The 19,413-nt window shown below is 48.9% G+C and overlaps 2 protein-coding genes across 4 annotated transcripts in view; one reads left to right on the top strand and one right to left on the bottom strand.

Annotated features, from left to right (window-relative positions):
* The window catches only part of LOC102546106 (integrin alpha-E), a 51,818-nt gene extending 42,212 nt beyond the window's left edge, over positions 1-9,606 (bottom strand). For all 3 annotated transcript variants that reach the window (XM_072940318.1, XM_072940317.1, XM_072940319.1), the window contains exons 1-2: positions 9,275-9,606; positions 104-224 (exon numbers count right to left, since the gene is read on the bottom strand). In XM_072940318.1, coding sequence (XP_072796419.1) covers positions 104-224; positions 9,275-9,308 — 155 coding nt within the window. In that variant the 5' untranslated portion in view covers positions 9,309-9,606. The remainder of the gene's footprint in view (positions 1-103; positions 225-9,274) is intronic.
* Positions 9,607-10,426: 820 nt separating this feature from the next.
* LOC102535275 (C-C motif chemokine 4) overlaps positions 10,427-19,413 on the top strand; it is a 68,101-nt gene continuing 59,114 nt past the window's right edge. The window contains exon 1 of the mRNA XM_072940320.1: positions 10,427-10,996. The gene's annotated coding sequence lies outside the window, so the exon portion shown is untranslated. The remainder of the gene's footprint in view (positions 10,997-19,413) is intronic.

Raw genomic sequence — 19,413 nt, 5'->3', positions numbered from 1 at the left:
CTGTGGGGTGGGGTGCCAAGGCCTTGTCAGGGACCGTCTCAGGCTCAACAGGACCCCTTAGTCCTCACACCCCACTCCTTCTCGTCCACCAGACCCCACTCACCAGGTCTGGTTGGTGCTGGAGTCTTGGTGCAGAAGGGAGCTGAGCACGTAGGGGGCGCCTCCCTCGGGAGTCACCCAGGTCCGGACCACATCCACGTTGAAGGCGGCCACAGGAGCCAGGCCTGAGGAGAAAAAAAGAATATTTAACAAAAGAGGCACCACTATTCCATCAAATCCTGAGGTGTGGTTATCCCCATTTTACAGATGAAAAAAAGCGAGATTCCCAAGGATATTTTTTCCCATGGGAATAGGGCTGGCATGAAGGCGTGTCTGACCTCAGCTCCTGATCCTCCTACTAAACCAAGTTGTGTTGGCACCAAGGCCCCTTCCTCCAGGAGGCCTTCCTTGGTTATCTCCCAGAGCTCTGTCACCTTCTCCCACCTCCCACTGTGCACTTTCTACACCTGCCACAGAGCACATGCTCAACACTGTGTCATGGACCAAAGTTCAAATAGACTATGGGTCCCAGGAGAGGGGCTGCATATATTCTGTCTATGTGACCCCCACCAAGTGACCCAAGAGAAAACATATGTCCTCAAAAATAGCTGAAAAAAAAAGGAATTTTTATAGCAGCTTTATTTGTAACAATCCCAAACTGGAAACAACCCAAAAGTCCATCAACTGGGGAACAGATAAGCTGGCAGTGGTGTATTCAGACCGTGGACTGAGTGAAAAGGAACAAACAGCTAACACACACAGCAGGAGGGGTGACTCACAACAGTCACTGTGCTGAGTGCAAGAAGGCTTACGTAGAAGAGTACTGCGGAATTCCATCTATGTGGTGTTCTGGAACCAGCAAAACTAATCTATAGTAAAAAATATACTGCCTAGGGGAGTCAGGGGTGAGGATTAACTGGGAGGGGGCAGGAGGGAGCTTTCTGGGGTGATGGAAGTATCCTATATCTCTACAGGTGTTTGGATTACAAACGTGTGCATTTGTCAAAAGTACATCAAATGGTCCACTTAAAATTTGTGCTTTTCACTGTGTGTAAATTTTACCTCAAAAAAAAAAAAAAACCAATAAGCAAATATTGAACTCTAGTTGATAGGTATGCTGAAATGTTTAGGGATGACCTGTACTGATGTCTGCCGTTTGATCCCTTTAGAAACCCTTTGGCGGTGTCAACAAAAGCTGAGTATACATGTGACTCATACTCCAGCAATTCTACTCTTAGGCATAAACCCAATAGAAATGTGCTCATATGTTCATGAGAAGACATGTACAAAAGTGTTCACAGCCCCACCTCTTATAATAACCCCAGACTGCAACAACCCAAATATACGTCAACAATAGAAGAAAATGAATAAACTGTGGTGTATTCACCAAGGGAACACTCTAAGGCAATGAAAATAATTAATGAAGTGGGTGGATCTCACAAACGCAATGTTGGATGAAAGATGCCAGAAACAAAACAGAACACGTAGTATAATTCTATGTATACAAAGCTCAAAACAGGCAAATTAATACATAGTATTAGAAGTCAGGAGAGTGGTTACCCTTGGGGGTAAGGTCATGGCTGGAGGGGCTGTGAGAGGTACTTCTTGGATATTGGTAATATTCTCTGATTCTCGAAAGGGGTACCAGCACATGGATTTCATTTAATCTGAAAATTCACTAATCTGAATTTCTCCATTTTTGTGTGTGTTCTCTTCAAAAAAAAAGTTTACATTAAAAAATAATTGCAGGGGGAGGAGGGATAAATTAGGAGTTCAGGATCAACAGACACACCACTAGATATAAAATAGATACACAACAAGGGTTTACCATATAGCACAGGGAACTATGTTTAATATCTTGTAATAACCTATAATGGAAAAGAATCTAAAAATAAGAACATATATACACACATATATAACTGAATTACTTTGCTGTACACCTGAAGCTAACACAATAGTATTAATCAACTATAGTTCAATAAAAAATTAATGATAATAATTGCAAGTGTTTGAAGCACATTGAATATATAAAAATTCCAGGGATTCATAATAATTCATAAAAGACAGAGAGAAAACAAAAACAAACCAAAACACGGCATTGAAGATGCCAGAAAGAGAAAGAAAAATACCATATGATAGCACTCATATGTGGAATCTAAAAAATAGAAAGAAAAAAGAAGACACTAATGAATTCATTTACAAAATAGAAACAGACTCTCAGACATAGTAAACAATCTTATGGTTACTGGGGGACGGGGGGTGGGAAGGGATAAATTTGGAAGTTTGAGATTTGAAATTGTTAACCACTATATATAAAAAATAGATAAAAAACAAATTTCTTCTGTATAGCACAGGGAACTATATTCAATATCTTGTAATAACCTTTAATGAAAAAGAATATGAAAATGAATATGCATGTGTGTGTATATATATAATATATTATATATATACACACACATGCATGACTGGGACATGATGCTGTATACCAGAAACTGACACATTGTAACTGATGGTACTTCAATTAAAAGAAAAAAAAACACTGTATTATCCACCATTAGAAATACTGAGGGCATCACCCCCTTATTCTGAAAATTGACTGTTAAAGGAAGAATATTAAGCACTTTTCTAGACTTTTCTATGTGAGCTGCATTTCAGGGTCACCAAATAGTCCTAGCTGACGAGAAAAAGTTCTTCACAGAAGAATCATTACTAATGAGTGTAGTTAGAATAACAGAATCGTAACACAATTTTGTAAGGCACAATGAAATGCAGTAATTAATTCAGTCGACAATCATCCATGGATGAAGCTACTAGATGAAAGTTCGATAGAGCACTTTGCAATTAGGCTGACACCCCCTGAGCCCACTGGCTCATCTTACCATCCCTCAGAGTGGGTCCCCCAGGCCTGCGTGCCTTCTGGCGTGACCCCCTAGGAAGATTACTGGAGCCCAAGACTGCATTTCTAACAAGCTCCCTAGTGATGACCAGGCTGCCATGCCAGTCATCAGCCCACACTTCGAAAATCAAGTCTTTAAAATACCCCAGCAAAGGAAACAGAAAGGAGTGAGATAAATGCAGGAAGGATGGCAAAATCCTCCTGACTGTTGCAAGGATGCTTGCCAAAATAGTTAAACCTGAATTTAGCGAAGGCATTAGTCCTAACTTCCAGGTTTCAGGAAGTATAGGGGGTTGAGGGACAAAACACACACATTGAGAGGAAGCAAATGCACAAATCCTGAATGAAGATGTCCCATAAGAGAAGTGACTGAGCTCTGTCTGCAGTAAAGGAAAGATTTGAAAAAGACTCATAAACCATTAAAAAAAAAGGGTGGGGGTGGCAGGGGCCCCCTCTAGACTAAGAGAGGCATCCTAGCGATCACACGGGATGTGCAGACCTTGTCCGACTCTTGATTTGAACACCCTGACTTTTAAAAATAGACATTTTGAGACAGTCAGAAAGAATTGAATATGGACTGGGTATTAGACAATAACAAAGAATTCTGGCTAATTTTGTTCAGTGATGAGAACATGGTGGCTGTGTAAGAAAACATCCCTGTACTGCAGAAATGCATACTGAAGTATTTAAGGGTGAAATGACTTGATATGAGGGATTTACTTTCACATAATGCTTCTGAAACATCAATGTGCAAATGAATCACCCACGTGTCTTCTCAAAATGCAGATTCTGATTCAGCAGTTCAGGGAGTGGGGCTGACATCCCCCAGACCAAATCGTGAGCAGCAAGACTTTAAATAAAATACTTTGGTAAAGGAAATAAAAAAGGGACAGTGAAATGAAAGCAAGGGCGGCAAGGTCTTGATAGCTGTGTCACCTGGGTGGTACGCATATTGGGTGTATCATTGCCATTTTCCTTACACACTTAAAACTTTGTTTAAAATCACCCTTTTAAAGGCTGGTGGAACAGGTGCCCTGTGAGAGGGCTGTGTCTGCTCTCTCTCAACTCCCCATCCCTTTCCCTGAGCCTGGCACAAAATAGACACCTGCTTTTTATTCCTTTCCCTTTATACCTCTGCCTTGCCCAGAAGGATGGTGTAGTGACTCGTAAAAATTTGCAATGCACTGAGATAAAACTCGTCTTAAAATAATGGGGCGGGTGGAAAAACTAAAAAGTGAGAACTACCCGCTTCTTACAAGGGGAGACTGGAAGGCCTTCTTTCCCTTTTCTACTGTCTGCCTGACTTACCGACATGAACTGAAACCCTGTGATAAGTCCAGGCTCGTCCCCTGAGCATCCGTGGCACCTCCCTATTCAGCCCGATGCCCCTTCTGCCAGGTCTGCTCTCCGGCTCCTTGATACCCCACTTCCTGAAGGCCATCTGCACACTCCCATCTCCGGGCCTTTGCACAAGCTGTTACCTCTGCTCCATCCTCTGGGGTCCTGTTCAGGCACTCCCTGTCCTAGGAGCCAATCCAGATTCTTTGCCAGAGTAACCCAATGGTCCCTGAGCCCCCTTGGCATCCTATGGTGTCTCTGTCTGGCTCTGACTAAATCCTGTCTGGGTTAGAGTGATCTGTGATAAAGTCTGTCTCCCCAAAACTATAATCTGATCTGAGTCATCCATGACACCAGTTCCCCCCTCCAACCACAAAGTCCCGCTCAGCACAAAGCCAGGCCCGGATGAGGTGTCGTGGCAATGTCAGAGGGGGCCAGAGATTCCTGATCCTCATCCCACACCCCCATCCCCATTTTCACTTTGCTCAACTGAAGGATCTCGGTGCAAGATCCCTGAGGGGTGGGAAAGGGGAGCAGAGAAGCAGAGACCATCACAGCTACCTTCCTGCACTACCTGCTGTCTTCCAGGCGCCACACTCAGGCGCTGAGACTCAGAGAGGTCGAGTGATTTGCTCAAGGCCCATCAACAGATAGAAATTCGTGTCTGGGGCCCAGGTCTGCCTCATTCTGAAGCCTGTAGTAAAAGCTAGAGGCACTGCGGTGTTGGTGTAAACAGAAAGCAGGGTCACACATGGTCAGCAGAAGCTGGGCACCGCTCCTGCTGGGCACAGCTCCCCGTAGGGCCAGCAGAACTGGGGAACTGGGGCAGAGCTGGGTTAGAGAGCTGGTAACTAGGTCAGTGAGAACCCTGATGTTGGCTGGCGCAGGGAGTGAGAACATGTGTGTGTGGAGGGGTGTCACGGGGTCTGCTGGGCCTCCCCAGAGAGCCAGCTGTGCCTGGGGTCCGCGAGGTGTGAGCTGCCTCGCTCGTGCATACTCCCCCAGGCCCCTGCCATTGCCCCTCTGCTTGGGCTGCCCTTGCGCCAGGTGACCCCTTCCCTTCCCACCGAGACTCAGAGAAAAGGAGCGTGGGTCCCAGAGGGAGGCAGTCCTGAACTCAAATTCTCGCTTTGCCAGAGTCCCTGAAGGACCTCACCTCTGTCTCCCCACCTGTGATACGAGGCCCTGCAGACAAGCAGGGTGATGCCGGCCAGCATCTGACACTTCAGAGGCTCAGTACGTGGGTGCTGATGTCAGTGTCAGAACCACAAGGGAGGGCCTGTCACATTCTCTCTGACGGCCTTGCCTGCAATCTCAAGCCCCTTCTCGTGCTGTCAGAGGTGAGAGCCCGCTGAACCCGTCTGTCACCACACCACCCACAGGGCTGCCTCCCCAAGCTGTCCCAGCACACCACACGGGCCCACTGAGTCAGACCCTCCCTCCACACTGTCAGCCACCACTTCTCCCCACACCAGCCCCTCTCTCCTCCATCACATTTTATTTATTTATTTTTTTATTCTTTAATGGAAGTACTGGGGATTGAACCCAGGACCTCCTGCATGCTAAACAAGTGCTCTAACACTGAGCTATATCCTCCCCTACGCCGGGCATTTTAAACACACATTCTCATGGTACTACTCCTGGTTTAGCAAACTGAGGCTGAGGGGCAGTGGGGGGCATTGGTTTGCCCAAATTTATACAAGGAGCCCAGCCATAGAAGTGAGACTAGACAGCTGTCCTGACGCCCAGCCCAGAACACCCAGAAAGGCCTTGGGGGGCTCATGCCTCAGAGCTGTCTGCAGCCGCCTGTCCCGGGGGGCAGCTCACCCTCTGACCACCCACCTCGGTCTCTCATATCCAGCCTCATCATCTCAGCCTCTCCCCCTGGGCCCCCTTCACAGGCCGCCTGGCAACCGTGGCCAGCAGATCTGCAGCAGGCTGTGCTGCTGGGCCCTGTGCTAAACGCGTGCCAATTTTCCTCCTTAATATTTTTCATAAATGTCTCCCCCTCCCCTGTCCACCTGCCCCAGCTCCCCTTGACTGGACGACGGCAGCAGCCTCCTCACTGGCCCCTCTGCCTCTGCTTTCTCCAGGACTCCGCCTTCCACACCAGTCTGTCACTGTCACAGCTGGAGGCCTGCCGGGCTTCCCGCTACCTGGCACTCTGGGTGCCCCCAACTCCCCACTACCCACCTGGACCTCCCCAGCCTGACCGCCAATATGACCCCTGTCTATACTCCACAAGCCGGCCTCCCAGAGAAGGTGGGAGACGTCTGGCCCCAACGAGGTCCGCACCCCACACCTGGCGGGCCCCAAACACTGCACTTTTCTACGTCCACGTGGAATGCCCTTTCCCCATCCCCTGTGTGTGACCTGAAGGCATCCTCAGTGGCCCTCCTGTGTGCTGAGGATGGAGGGTCACTGTGTGCAAGTGGCCTGCTCACCCCAGGGCCAGCGTGTCCTGGTTGTAGGGGGCAGGCAACGTCAGAGATGACAGCCTTCTGTTCCCAAACATCACCCTGCATCTTCTGAAACAGACCCCTCACACCCCACATCGCTGTCCTTCTGTTTCTCCTACACGGAAAGCCCCCTCTCCCTTCCCGCCACCAGTCTGGACTTGCTAAGGACCTCCCCCAGCCCCAGGGCCACCTTGGACACTACAGCCCCCGTCCTCAGTGACCAAGGCTTTCTATCACACACTTGTCACGGGTCTGGGGTTGTGCCCTCTGCAGAGCCAGTTCTGCCACCTCCCCGCTCCCCTCTGCAGGGCCCAGCAGGATCCCTGGTCCCAGCCTGAAGTTGGTGCAACAGCAGAGCAGGCAGCCTGGACTTCTGGCCCCTTCACCTCTGTAAGTTTCTCTAGGCTGAGAGCACAGGTCCCTTCTTCCCACGAGCCATGTAGACTCAGTCTCTGAGACCCAGGGAGAAGTCAGCAGCTGTGGTCACAGGATGAGTTAGAGTTGAAGACTGACCTGGGGACAGCAGGCCGTATGGTAGCAGGATGAGATGGGCAGGTCCAGACTTTCAGTGTGCTTATGTATCTGCATCTGACTGTCTGAGACAGCTGATGTCATCTCATCTGCTCCCATGGGTGAGGAGCCCAGTAGGTGCTTGGAAAGGGTGGAAGGTCAGGGTCAGGCCAGGAACAGTCTGGATTCTTTACAGACCAAGGAGGCCCAGCCAGGCACAGGATGCAGGGCCCTGGGCCTAAGGTCACAGTCTGAGGGGTTCCTCCTCCCTCCCTGGCATCTCCTTGTCACTTACGCAGACTCTCCCCAGTCCTTAAGACTCAGTGCCAATCTCACCTCCTCCAGGAAGCTCTTCGGGATTGGTCCATCCCTAAGTCTCAGGACCTCACAGCATGGAGCAGAAGTGTCACAGCTCTGTTCCTCCCACTCAGACTGGAGCTGCTGGGGCCCTGCTCTCCCCCGTCCTGGCCCATAGCTTAGCCAGGCTTCAGGCTGTATCTCATTCCATGCCTACTCCATCTTGCTCTCTGCTGTCCATCAGCCTGGGGAGTGTCTCAGCCTCAGAAGGGGTTTGATAAATGTCATCTGGATTGACATCACTAAAAAAGTTGCTGGAGTGATGGCTGGTTGTTTCAGAGGCCACAGGAGACAGGGATGAGCAGGAGGCTAGAGTGACAGCAGGGCTAGTGTCCCAGGCCGTGGGGTATTCTACTGAGCTGGAGGCAGGTAGAGGCAGGGGCTTGAGCCCCATTTCTGCCAATACTTGCTTGTAATCCTAGCCAGTCATTGCCCCTCTCTGGGCCTCAGTCCCCTCCTCTGTACTGGGACGGGAGGGAGTGGACTAGGGTCTGGTCTAAGCATCTCCTCTGGACATTCCTGGTGATGGGGGATCAAAGCCATAAGCCATAAGAGGTGTAAGACTCTCTCCACACCCCATATGTAACCGAAAATAAAGGGAAGTCTAAACTGTAAAATAAGGAAGTTTTAAGAAAATTTTGATCTTTCCATGATGATTATTGTAATGTCTTTGAAACGTCAAATATTAGAAGTATAAAATGTATGCTTTGCTGGTACCCTACACACATACACCTTGCTTGCTTCTTGGGTGATCTGGCCCCAAGGTGGGTGCTAATTCTGAGCCTCCCCTGACCCCCGCCAGCTCGGCCCCAGCTCTCAGCTACCGTCTGGCATTCACTCACTGCGCACCCCACTTGTCCCGTTCCTAGGGAGAACTCAGGCTCCCAGGAGCCTTGAAACTACACCTGCCTGTGGTGCATCTCATTCTTCCCTCCAGCTTCTGACCAGTGTAGGAGGCCCCCCTGGAAGTCCACCCAGATCACTAGGCAGGACCACCCTGGCCTCAGGCTTGATCCGAGCAGCCCCAGGGGACTTGCTGACCACACTCAACCTCATCCTTGGGGCCTGGTGGGTGGGTGCGGCTCCTGGCTTGGCTTGCCCCCAGGGGCTTCCATGAGAGTTTTAAAGGCCAGAACAGGACCCCAGGCGGTGTGGAGAGGAAGCGCCCCCTCCCCACACAGGTTCTCATGTGGGCCCTGACGTCAGGAACAGGAAGCAGGCTCCCCCCAGCATTCGCCCTCTGCCACACACAACGCCCACCTGCTCACAGGGTCCTTGCCCTCAGCCAAACCCCTGGTCTATAAGAGAAGGGAGCTCTGCCGGGCAGGTGGGCATTGCCAGCCTCTGCACATAGGGGACAAGCTCGGCCCAGATGTGAGGAGCTGCTTGGAGTGGGTGCTGGGGGAGAAGGCCCAGGGAGGGAGGGCAGGTGGCGGGAGGAACAAAGGGCAGAGGTCTGGAGTCTGAAGTCACAAAGTCACAGGCGGTCAACTCTGCCAACAGAGAGCCTCAGAGGCCCTTCCCAGCAAGCCTGGGGGTCTGGACACCCTGAGTGTGGGGACCTCTCCTGATGGGGGGGTCCCCATACTCTCTCTGATCTCAGGCCCTGAGCCCCACCAGATACACAGAAAGGGAGAGCACAGCCGCCACCCAGGGCAGGGGGAGGCTGACTTACCGGTCACGCAGAGCAGAGTGTGCAGGAGCCACATCCTGGCTGGAGCAGAGGCAGCAGCGGGAGCCTCGGCCGCTCAGCTTCCCTCCTTGGCTCCTGGGCTGAGGTGGCCAGGAGGCGGGGACAGAGGCGCACACACAGGCAAGGACCACAGGCAGACAGGCACTTTCAAGTAGACTCAGACACTCCCCTAGTATATGGCTGGCTGTGTGGCTTCCTCAGCAGTTGTGAGCTGGGTCCTGGGAGCTTAGAGACACCTGCCAACCCTGCCCCCTCACCCACACTTTCGTGGACCAGCGAGTGGAGTCTGGCCTGGGAACAGGGCTGGATGTCCCTGGCAGCAGATGTCTGAGATGTGGGAGCAGTATTAATCCAGCCGCGGCTTATCATCCACATGGGTGAGTCCCAGCCCCCGCCCTGCTCTGGAATCCACCACCACACCTCAGCCCAGCGCCCAGCCTAGGGTCCCTGGCAGCGGTTCTCTCAGCAGTGGGAATGGGGTCCCCTCCCACAGGAAGCACCCCCATAGCCAGAAACTGGGCTCCTGCCCCTGGCCTGCGCACTCGAGGCCCTGAGACAACAAAGGGCCAGGGGGGTGTAAAGACCCACACACTGATTGAATCACTGCCTCCATTCGGCTTTGGCCACATTCTCTTTAAAACCTGACTACAGCACCATGATGGAGGAACCAATCTCACAGAGCTCCGGCTTCCCGAGCAACAGAAGAAGTGAAATTCCGTCAGTCTTTCAGCACACCTCTGATCCAACCCAGCAGCCCAGAGGACACACTGCCAATAGCCTGCAGTCATGTTTAAATGCCAACTTCACGATCTGTTGTCAGATTTTCCCTGTGTGACCGAGTCTGTGGCAGAAGGAAGTCTCTCCTGCACTCCTGCCCCGCAGACCGCGGGAAGCTCGGAGCAGAGCTGAGAGCTCTGCGATGAGGGTCCAGGTCTGCAAGGCCCAGCGTGCGCGCACCGGCCACCTGTGGCTCCTGAGTCCTTGAAACGTCATCAGTTGCTGAGGAACTGAATTTTCCTTTTTATTTAATTTGAATTAACTTAATCAAAAAAGCAGAGGACTCTAGATCTCTCTCACATGAAAGACTGCAGCCCCAGGGAGAGCACTTTGAAGTATGAATATGTGTTAAAACGCAGCAGACAATGATGTTGACTTAATGACCAGATGAAAATCAATTTTATTTTGTTTTGCACAATGAAAGCTGGCTTGGCCAAAGTTTTGCAAAGATTGATGTCACTTAAAACATTCTTGCATTGTTCGCTTTGGTCTGACAAAATACCTCCAACTAGCATGATAGTTTCCTGACGTTACACAGTTGTTTGAATAGAAATTACAATTCGCTGTTTTCCGTACTATATACTGTCCGACAGAGACGTTAAACAGCTGAAAAAGCGAGGCTCCGGGTCTGACGAGCTGTCTGTCAGATCACAAGCCATCCCAAGTTGGCTTGACTTTGTTATAGGCCAGGGTCCTGGCTGTCTTCCCACACTCCAGGCTCAGGGACTGTCCCCTCCCCTACTTGTTCCCAATTCCAGGGACACTTGGCAGAGCCAGGAGGGGCTCCTCTCCCACCACTGGCCCAGAGGGGAGCCGCAGCAGGGACAGTCTAGAACCCAGGACTGCAGCTCACTGGAGATTTCTGAGAAGCGACTTCGGTTTGGAGTGTGCAAACTTCAGGACACCTCAGGAGGCCAGGCGAAGTAGGTAAGTGGATGCTGGAACAGGTGCAGGGCCATTTTCTGCATCTTTGGAGACTTCCAGAATGCCGACTCCCCCTGCATCCATCTAAGATGTATTTTCCAAGCTTGTCGGTGCCAGCATGGCAGACCCCTAATCATGAGCAGGCCGGGGCCCTTCCAGCCCTTCTGACAGTAACTGCTGTTCCCACAAACCCAGACTTAAGTCCCAAGGCAGAGCCAGGCTGTGCTCACAGCACCTAGTGCGAGGCGGGGCATTCGGCAACTTACGTACGTACCCAAAAGGACGTGGAAACGGCTTCCTAACTCACCTTCCCTTAAACAAATATTAAGGGACCAACCTGGGACATCCTACAACATAAGTGGACTGAACTCTTCAAAAAAACTGTCAATATCATAAAAGGCAAAGAAGGTTCAGGAATTGTTCCAGATTAAAGGAGACTAAAGAGGGGATATTAAATGTAGTGTGTGATCCTGGATTGGATCCTAGAACAGAAAAAAAAACTGCTTTAAATAACATTGTTGGGACAGTTGGCAAAACTGAAACATGAACCTCAGATTAGATACTACTGTACTGACTAGATAAACTTATACATTTCCTGAATTTGATAATAATACTCTGGTCACGTGAGAGAATGTTCTTTTCTTAGAAAATGTACACTAAAACATTCAAAGGGTAAAGGGACATGGGGGATTCAAAGAACTCAAATCGATCGTGGTTGGGGGGAGGGAGGAGGGAGAGAAGGAAGGAAAGAATGAATGACAAAATGTGGCAAAGCGTTCTTTGTGCTAGCCTTGAAACTGTTGCGTAATTTTGAGATTACTTCACCATAAAAAGTTGTAAGTTACAGGATAGAGATGTGTTCAGCACGAGGTCAAAGGACTAACTGCTCCGCCCTGAGAGTGAGTTAAAAGCACAATGATTCACCGGGGGATGGGGGCTGTTCCCAGATGCAGGTGCTGTTTCTAACTGCCCACTTGCCGTCTAAGTCCTAGGAAGCTGGGGAGAGGGCATTTGGAAGAGTGAGGACGTTGCTGAGGCTAGAGACAGGGTTGGCCCAGCGGCAGAGCAGCAGGGATCACTCCCATTGGCTGAGCGCTCAGTAGGGGCGCAGACTTGGTGCCGGGCCTCCCCTGAAAGCCCTCATCTGATCCTCACAAGCACCTACTCGGTTCTCTTGATTTCTCAGATGAGGATGCTGGCTGAGAGAGAAAGGTTAAGGAATTAGCCCAAGGCCATACAGCTGGTAAGTGGCTGAGCTGGGACTCAGACGGGTCCGGTTCCTCCAAAACCAGGACCCTGAACAACTACAAACCCTACTGCTTTCAGGCCCATGAGTCTAAACCCCTCCCAGTTCGTGAACTTTTAAAAGGCAGGGACCTCATTCCACTGGCATATACAGGGATCCTTGTGTTACTGGGTGCCATGGCCTGAAATGTGTCCCCCCTCCCAAATTTGTATGTTGAAGCCGTAACTCCCAATGTGACTATATTTGGAATTAGGGTGTTTAGGAGATAATAAGATCAGGGCCCTAATCCAACAGGCTTCATGAACTTTGAATAAGAAGAGACATCTCTTTTCCATGTGCACACACCAAGGGAAGGCCGTGTGAGCACACAGTGAGATGCTGTCTGCAAGCCAGGAAGAGAGGCCTCCTGAGAACCCAACTATGCTGGCACCTTGATCTTGGACTTCCAGCCTCCAGACTGTGAGAAAATTAATTTCTGTTATTTAAGCCACCCAGTCTGAGGTATTTTGTTATGGCAGCCTGAGCTGACCAAAACACTGGGCTACTGCCTAAAAAATCTTCCAAATAAAACACTGAATGGCGCATGCGTACGTGTGTGCATTGGGGAAGGCGGCTTTAGCAGGGAAGGGAGCCAGGGAGCCATCCCCTTGTCCTTTCATAACAGAGAGGCTGGGGAGGCAGGTGCTGCCCTGGGTCATGGAACCAAGGGTCCGAGGGCTTAGGCCTCTTGCTTGCCCTCAACTCCTTCCTGCCCAACTCCACTCCAGACGCTTGTTGGGAAAGCTCAGCAAAGATCCCAGAACTCATTAGCACCAGAAGGACACTGGACATCACCCTAGCCCTTTACCAGACAGGCAGGGGAAACGAGGTCCCAAGAAGTGAAGGGACTTGCTTGGTCTTTTCCAGTTTGTGTATGAGACAGAATGAGTCCCCAGAGCTCGGGGCCCAGGCCCAGCCACCATCCTATTTCACCCTCCCCCAAAGGACATTCTACCTGAGCAAAAAGCTCTGCCTCCTGCCCACAGGCCCTCTGACGAACCCTCACAAATAACGAGAGGACGCATCAGGGGATTAAACACACGACAGCCCCACAAGGGACAGGAAGGCCATGTCGCCTCTCCTGTCAATGGTGTGGCTTTCTGCCCTCACTAACCTACATTTATCTGGGGGCAGAAGTGACAGACAGTCTGAGGTAACAAAGTCTCAACCACTGAAGACTGTCACCCAGAGCAGGATCTCTCGAAAACTGCTCCAACAAAGCCACGTGGGAACCCTAGGGCCGGGTGCTGACTTCAGTGGGTTAAATGCCACCCCTACCCTGGAGCCGTATTCACAGCACAGCAAAAGCCCGCTGGGATGAATGCCTCTCAACTATTTGAAATAAGCTCTTGAAAAGCCAGCATTTCCCTAACTGCTCCCAGGAACATCAAAGTTTTGTGACATGTTCGTAGAATTTCATTTAGAAAAAATGCTACCATATTTTTTTTTCTTCTAAGATTTATTCTATAAACATGTAAGAAAAGCTCTACATTATCGTCGGGCAGATTACACAACAGTCTGCCTTGAAGCCAGTACGCTGTTCTCAAGAAAATCAAAGACATTCTGTCCTTTCAGTTCCTCAAAGAGAAAAAAAAACGGTTTAACTTCGTTTACTTCTAGTAAATGTAAGATTTAAAAGCAAATATTTATACATCAAACTCATTTGTGCAGTAATTAATTAATCTGTGAAGTCATGATTTGCTGTTAACTTTAATCCAAATTGCCCATAGCATTTCACCAAAACTTCGCAACCGCTCAGCCTGAGAGCGGGAAGGCTACTTGAGGCAAAGGAGCTGCTGCCGGAACGCGTTCTGTTTCTTTTCGCCTTCTTTGCACTGCTGTCACCTTCCTCCCCAGCTGGATCAGATGCTGAGACTGGCCCAGCAGTTCCTCTCTGGGGCCTCTCATCCACCTGCCAGCTTCCTTCCTGCCCTCCTAGGCAGTTTTGACTTACATCCTCATTATTTAAGTACCTCCCAAAGGACCTGTCTACTGATATCATCACCTTTGGGGGTTTGAATTTAAACAAATTTTGGGGGAACACAAACATTCAGACTGTAGCCATGAATTAAATAAAATCTTAAATAAAATTAAATAAAATCTAAAAAAATAAAAAATATTTATATGAGAGTTATGATTTTACCTTTTTAAAGCAATTATGTATATTAAATTTTTTATTGAAGTGTAGTTGATTTACAATGTTAGTTTCAGGTGTACAGCAAAGTGATTCAGGTATACATATACATACATACATATTTTTTCTTTTCAGATTCTTTTCCACTATATGTTATTATTACAAGAAATTAAATACAGTTCCCTGTGCTATATATACAGTAGGTCCTTGTTTATCTTTTTTATATATAGTAATGTGTGTCTGTTAATCCCCAACCCCTAATTTATCCCTCCCCACCCTTTCCCTTTTGGTAACCAGGGTTTGTTTTTTATGTCTGTGAGTCTATTTTAGGTTTGTATATAGAATTTGTATCTTTTTTTTTAAGATTCCACATATAAGTGATATATGACATTTGTCTTTCTCTGACTTACTTCACTCTTTCCGATAATCTCTAGGTCCATTCATGATGCTGCAAATGGCATTATTTCATTCTTTTTTATGGCTGAATAGTATTCCATTCTGTATATGTATGCGTGTGCGTGTGTATATATACACCACATCTTTAAAGCAATTATATTTGAATGGAAACACTTTCCAAGACAAGAAAAAGCCTAGCGAATCTGGGGAAAACACGCTGGCTGGAGAGCGGGGAGGAGGGCAATCATGGTGGAGAAGGGGCTGGAAGGAAATGCTGGGGCCACCCTGTGCTGACTGTTGTCAGACAGACGAAGGAATTTACATTTCTGTCGTAAATGTCATGGTAGGCAGTTGAAGTGTTAAAGCAAGGGAGAAACATGTTGAAAATAGCCAGCTGCAGAGGAAGGGCTGAGAGGATGCAGTCAGGAGGCTATGGCCATGTGCCGGCTGAGAGGTGATGGTGGCCTGGACCATCGTGGATGCACTGGAAATAGAACAAATGGGTCCATTTGGAGGTATACAGTGTTTGGGAGAAACAAGTAACTTGGGGGATTGATTGCGTGTTGAAGATGAAGGAAGGATAGAGAGGTTGACTCCCAGGCTCCTTTGTGAGTGTCGGGGTGGATGGAGACACCTGGAAATGTGTAAGAGAGTCCTAGCACCTGAGCTACAGCTGAGAAATATTATCATGGCACCAAGCCGTTCACTTTCTTCCTCTTACTAAAGAAAGACACAGAAACTTGCCCTGCACCTCATACTTCCTACCAGAGCCTGTTAATTGTTCAGCTAAACACACTTGCCTGCATGAAGGAGAAGTGAAAAAATGATTTTTGCGTTTGATGGGGTTTATATACACTACCTCTTTTGATCCACAAAGCAAACCTGGAGATACTGTAAATATGGAATCTGAAGTTTGAGGAGGACAAGTAGCTTGTTCCGGGTCACCTGGAGTCCATGGTAAATCTCATGTTTGAAACCAACTAGGTGACTTCTCATCCTCTGAGAGCTCTTGTTCAAATGACTAACTCTGTGCCTTTGGGCAAATCTGTTTACCTTTCTTAGTCTTGTTCTTCACTCCTATCAAATGGGCCAAATAATCCCTGCCTTACAAGGTGTTTTCATGGATAGTCGTATTTGTCAAGGATTGATAAAATTTCTTCCGTGTTTGGATTTCTAGAAGGTTACAGTAGACTATTGGCAAACTGCACCCCCACCCCCCATTTGTTTTGCTTTTTGTCATAGGCGCTTCCATTTGTGCTTTCCCCCCCTTTCCTATTTTCCCACGTTTGCATTTCATCTTCAGGCTTCAGCTGACGGCACAAGGGCTTCCCAACAGTGACCCCCTTCCCCTACGCACAATCTGGGTCTGTCTGACCCGCTGGGGCTCTGGGGGGAATACAAAGGGTCCTGGTCAGGGCATCTCCAAGGAGCTGTTTTGTACCAGCTCATCAGATGCAGTGAACAGCGGCCCCTTCCCCCGCTGCCGGTGTAGGTAACGACGCAGCTGCTTCTGATTGTTTTCAATCAGTCTTCGCTCACTGGCCTTACAAAAATAGGTGGTGGCTAGATTTGGACCCCAAGTCGTAGTTGCTGGTCCCTGAATTAGAAAGTCATGAATTAAGGATGATGAGAGGTCAAGGATAACTCCTAGGTCTTGCACCAGTGATTGGAGAGATGAGTTGCTTTTTACCACGAAGCAGGAGTCTAATCACAGAGCCATGGACCGAGGGACCTGGGGCCTGAAGCATCCGTTGAGTGCTCAACACCAAAGCATAAAAACACTCAATCCTCATTCCACACCTTTCCCCCCATTTTTTTGCCTACTTGTTATAATCGCTTCCGTTGCTTGAAGGAGAAATGCAAGTATCTCTGTGGGTTGAGTGTTACATGTGCATCATTGCAACCCTGTGAGTTAGGTGTTGGTATCACATTTCTAGGGAAGAAGACTGAAATTTTGGGAGATTAACTTGTTCCTGATCCAAAAAGGAAAAAAAAAAGTAAGTGGAATAGTAAAAACAAGAAGCCAAGATGCCTGGTTCTTTAGCCTAGTTTTTGAACTTTTCCATTGACATTCCTTGCTGGGCAGTATTGGGAAAGCCACTTAACCTCTCTGAATCTCAGTCTGATACTTATAAGTGGGATAATGTTTCCCATTTTGGTGGATTAAGATGATTAAAGCAGTTTGCACAGTGCCTTAGCACAGTGGTTGTTCATTAGAGGCCATTGCTTCTTAATGCCACCCCTCAGGCTCCGTCTCCTAAGGACCCCACTGCTTGGTTTCAGTCAGTCAAGAGCAGCCCAATGTCATGGCCTCTTTTTCTTGCCTCCCCCTGACCCCAGCCCTTCTCTTGCTCATTTCTTTTCTCCTTGGCACAGCCTCAGGGTGCCCTCCTCCATTCCCTAGCAATCATCTAGCTGCAGGTGACAGCACCAAACACTCCTGGCCAAGTCACCTTCCTTGTCACCAGCCTGCCCCTTGGCAGCCCTGGACTCCCTGGCTGAATTCTACCCAAGGAGCTTGTCCCTTAGAAGTTACTAGATGCAGGCAAACAGATGCTTTCCGGCTACCAGTGCTCTTAGCGATGTCAAAGCAGCTTAGGTCAGAACACTGACAAGGAAAGTCCATGTGAAAGTAAATTTTCTCCCTTCCTTCCTCCCTCCCTCCCTCCCTCCCTCCCTCCATCCTCCTTTTCTGTCCTTGCCTCCTTAAATGTCAGAAGTTAACCACTGTGTCTGTGACTCCTCTCTTGTTCATATTTAGAAAGGGTAGGTGGGGTAACATGGCTTCTGTCCTAGTAGGATTTTCCTCCAAATCGGAGGCCAGCTGAGTGCTGAGTGCACCTAGGTGGGTCACCTCAGCCGGCTGGTGTGGGGAGGATGCGGACCCGTCCCAAACTGCAGTGAATGGGGGCTTTCCTTGATTACCGCCCCCACTGGAAGCCCTAGCTCTCCCTTCAAGACTATTTAGGGCAGTTCTTAGGGATAAACTCCAGGCTGTGACCCAGATGGCCTTTGTGTTTTATCAGCTTCACTAAATCTCAGACAGGCTTCTTTCTGCCTCTGGTCCCCTGGCTTCCCCTTCTTAGAACATTTACTCTAGAAAAACTTGTGAGTATAAATTCTTCCTCTGCCCCTTTGAGACATACATGTATGAATCATCTCCCAGACTCTTGCCAGCTTTACCACCCAGGAACATCTTTCTCAAGGACCTGGGAAGCATCCCTTTGAAATGTCATCATCGAGGAAGGTAGCGCCCCAGCCTCCCAGTCTCTGTGGGACAGCGGGAGCCTGACTACAGGGGATGCCAAGTAGCAGACACAGATGGCCGAATCACAGAGAAAAACATCTGCACATTCAGGAAGGAACAATTCAATGTGCCGGGCACACCCCATGCATCCCCCTGACGCCCTTCGGTACTTTTCCACTACTTCATTTGATTGCTTAAAAACTTCTCTTGCCTTTTGTTTCAGTGGAGGTGAGCTCATTCGGCCTCCCCTCTGGCAGTAGTCCTGAGTAAAGTCTTGCTTGCTGGTTTACTTTGTCGGGTGCAATATTTCACTTTGACACTGCAAGTCCCAGTGGAGGATGAGTGGGGCAAGGGCATCTGTGTGTAGCTGCCTGCAGACTGATCATCCTACCTCCTGCACACTTCTCGTTTCTGCTTCCCCTACCCGTGTCCAGGGCTCAAAGCCTCCACTGCTCCTTCTGCCTGAGCGCGTCCTGGGTTCTGATCTCCTCTGCTGTGACTGATCGGTTCATAGCACTCTGTTTATTTTCCGTCTTCCAGAAATTTGATGCAAACTCTAGACGACTGGTCTTCCCTCCTGCCATGCACGCCTCGTCTTTGGTTTCCTCATGATGAAAGACAGGAGCAGTTCTAAATCTGGGAGTTCGATCTGCCACCTTGATCTGAACACACCTTTAATTTCCATCCTGTCCCCAAGCGTTCTTTCTCTTTGGAAAGAGATCTTTGAATCAAATTCCTGGCCAGTTAATAAGAGCCTGTCAAACATATCAGAAAAAGCAAACAACTACCTCCCCTTACAAATAATAAAATAAACTAACAGCAGAAGAAAATAATAATGGGAAATTCAGCACCTGTTGCTTTTCTCAAATAATACGGATTTACTGACTTCCATGAAGCAAAAAGTAATCTGAAACGCTTCAGTACAATTCCCATTTGATGAGTCACTGGTGAGGTCCTAGGGCCACCTGCAAGCCATTTATCTTTTTTATTTTTGCATTATCAGTTGTTGAGTAAGAGGATGGGGAAATCTTGGACTAGGGACACTTCGTGCAGGCACAATGCTCAGCTTCTGGAGGGAAAACAGCAGCCCCCCAAGCTGCCCTTGCGCCGGGAGAGGTACTATCGGGCCAGGCACCCCGGCTGTGCTGTGGAGAGAGAGATCCTGCTCCAAGTTGCTTCACACAATTTTAGAGAAGTTAGGAGGGGGCTGGGAGAACCAATTGGTTATGTAGCGATGGGAGCTTTCTGGATTGGTCTTGCTGGGGACAAGAACACCTGGAGCTTAGAGGCCCGTTGCCCAGGGATGTTTGTATACCAACGTAGCTATTTGTCCTAGAAAGTATTTTAAAAGCTTTGTG

This window comes from Vicugna pacos, chromosome 16 (assembly GCF_048564905.1).
Source record: "Vicugna pacos chromosome 16, VicPac4, whole genome shotgun sequence".
In the NCBI taxonomy this organism is placed as follows: Eukaryota; Metazoa; Chordata; class Mammalia; order Artiodactyla; family Camelidae; genus Vicugna; species Vicugna pacos.
This window is presented reverse-complemented; position numbering and strand designations above follow the sequence as displayed.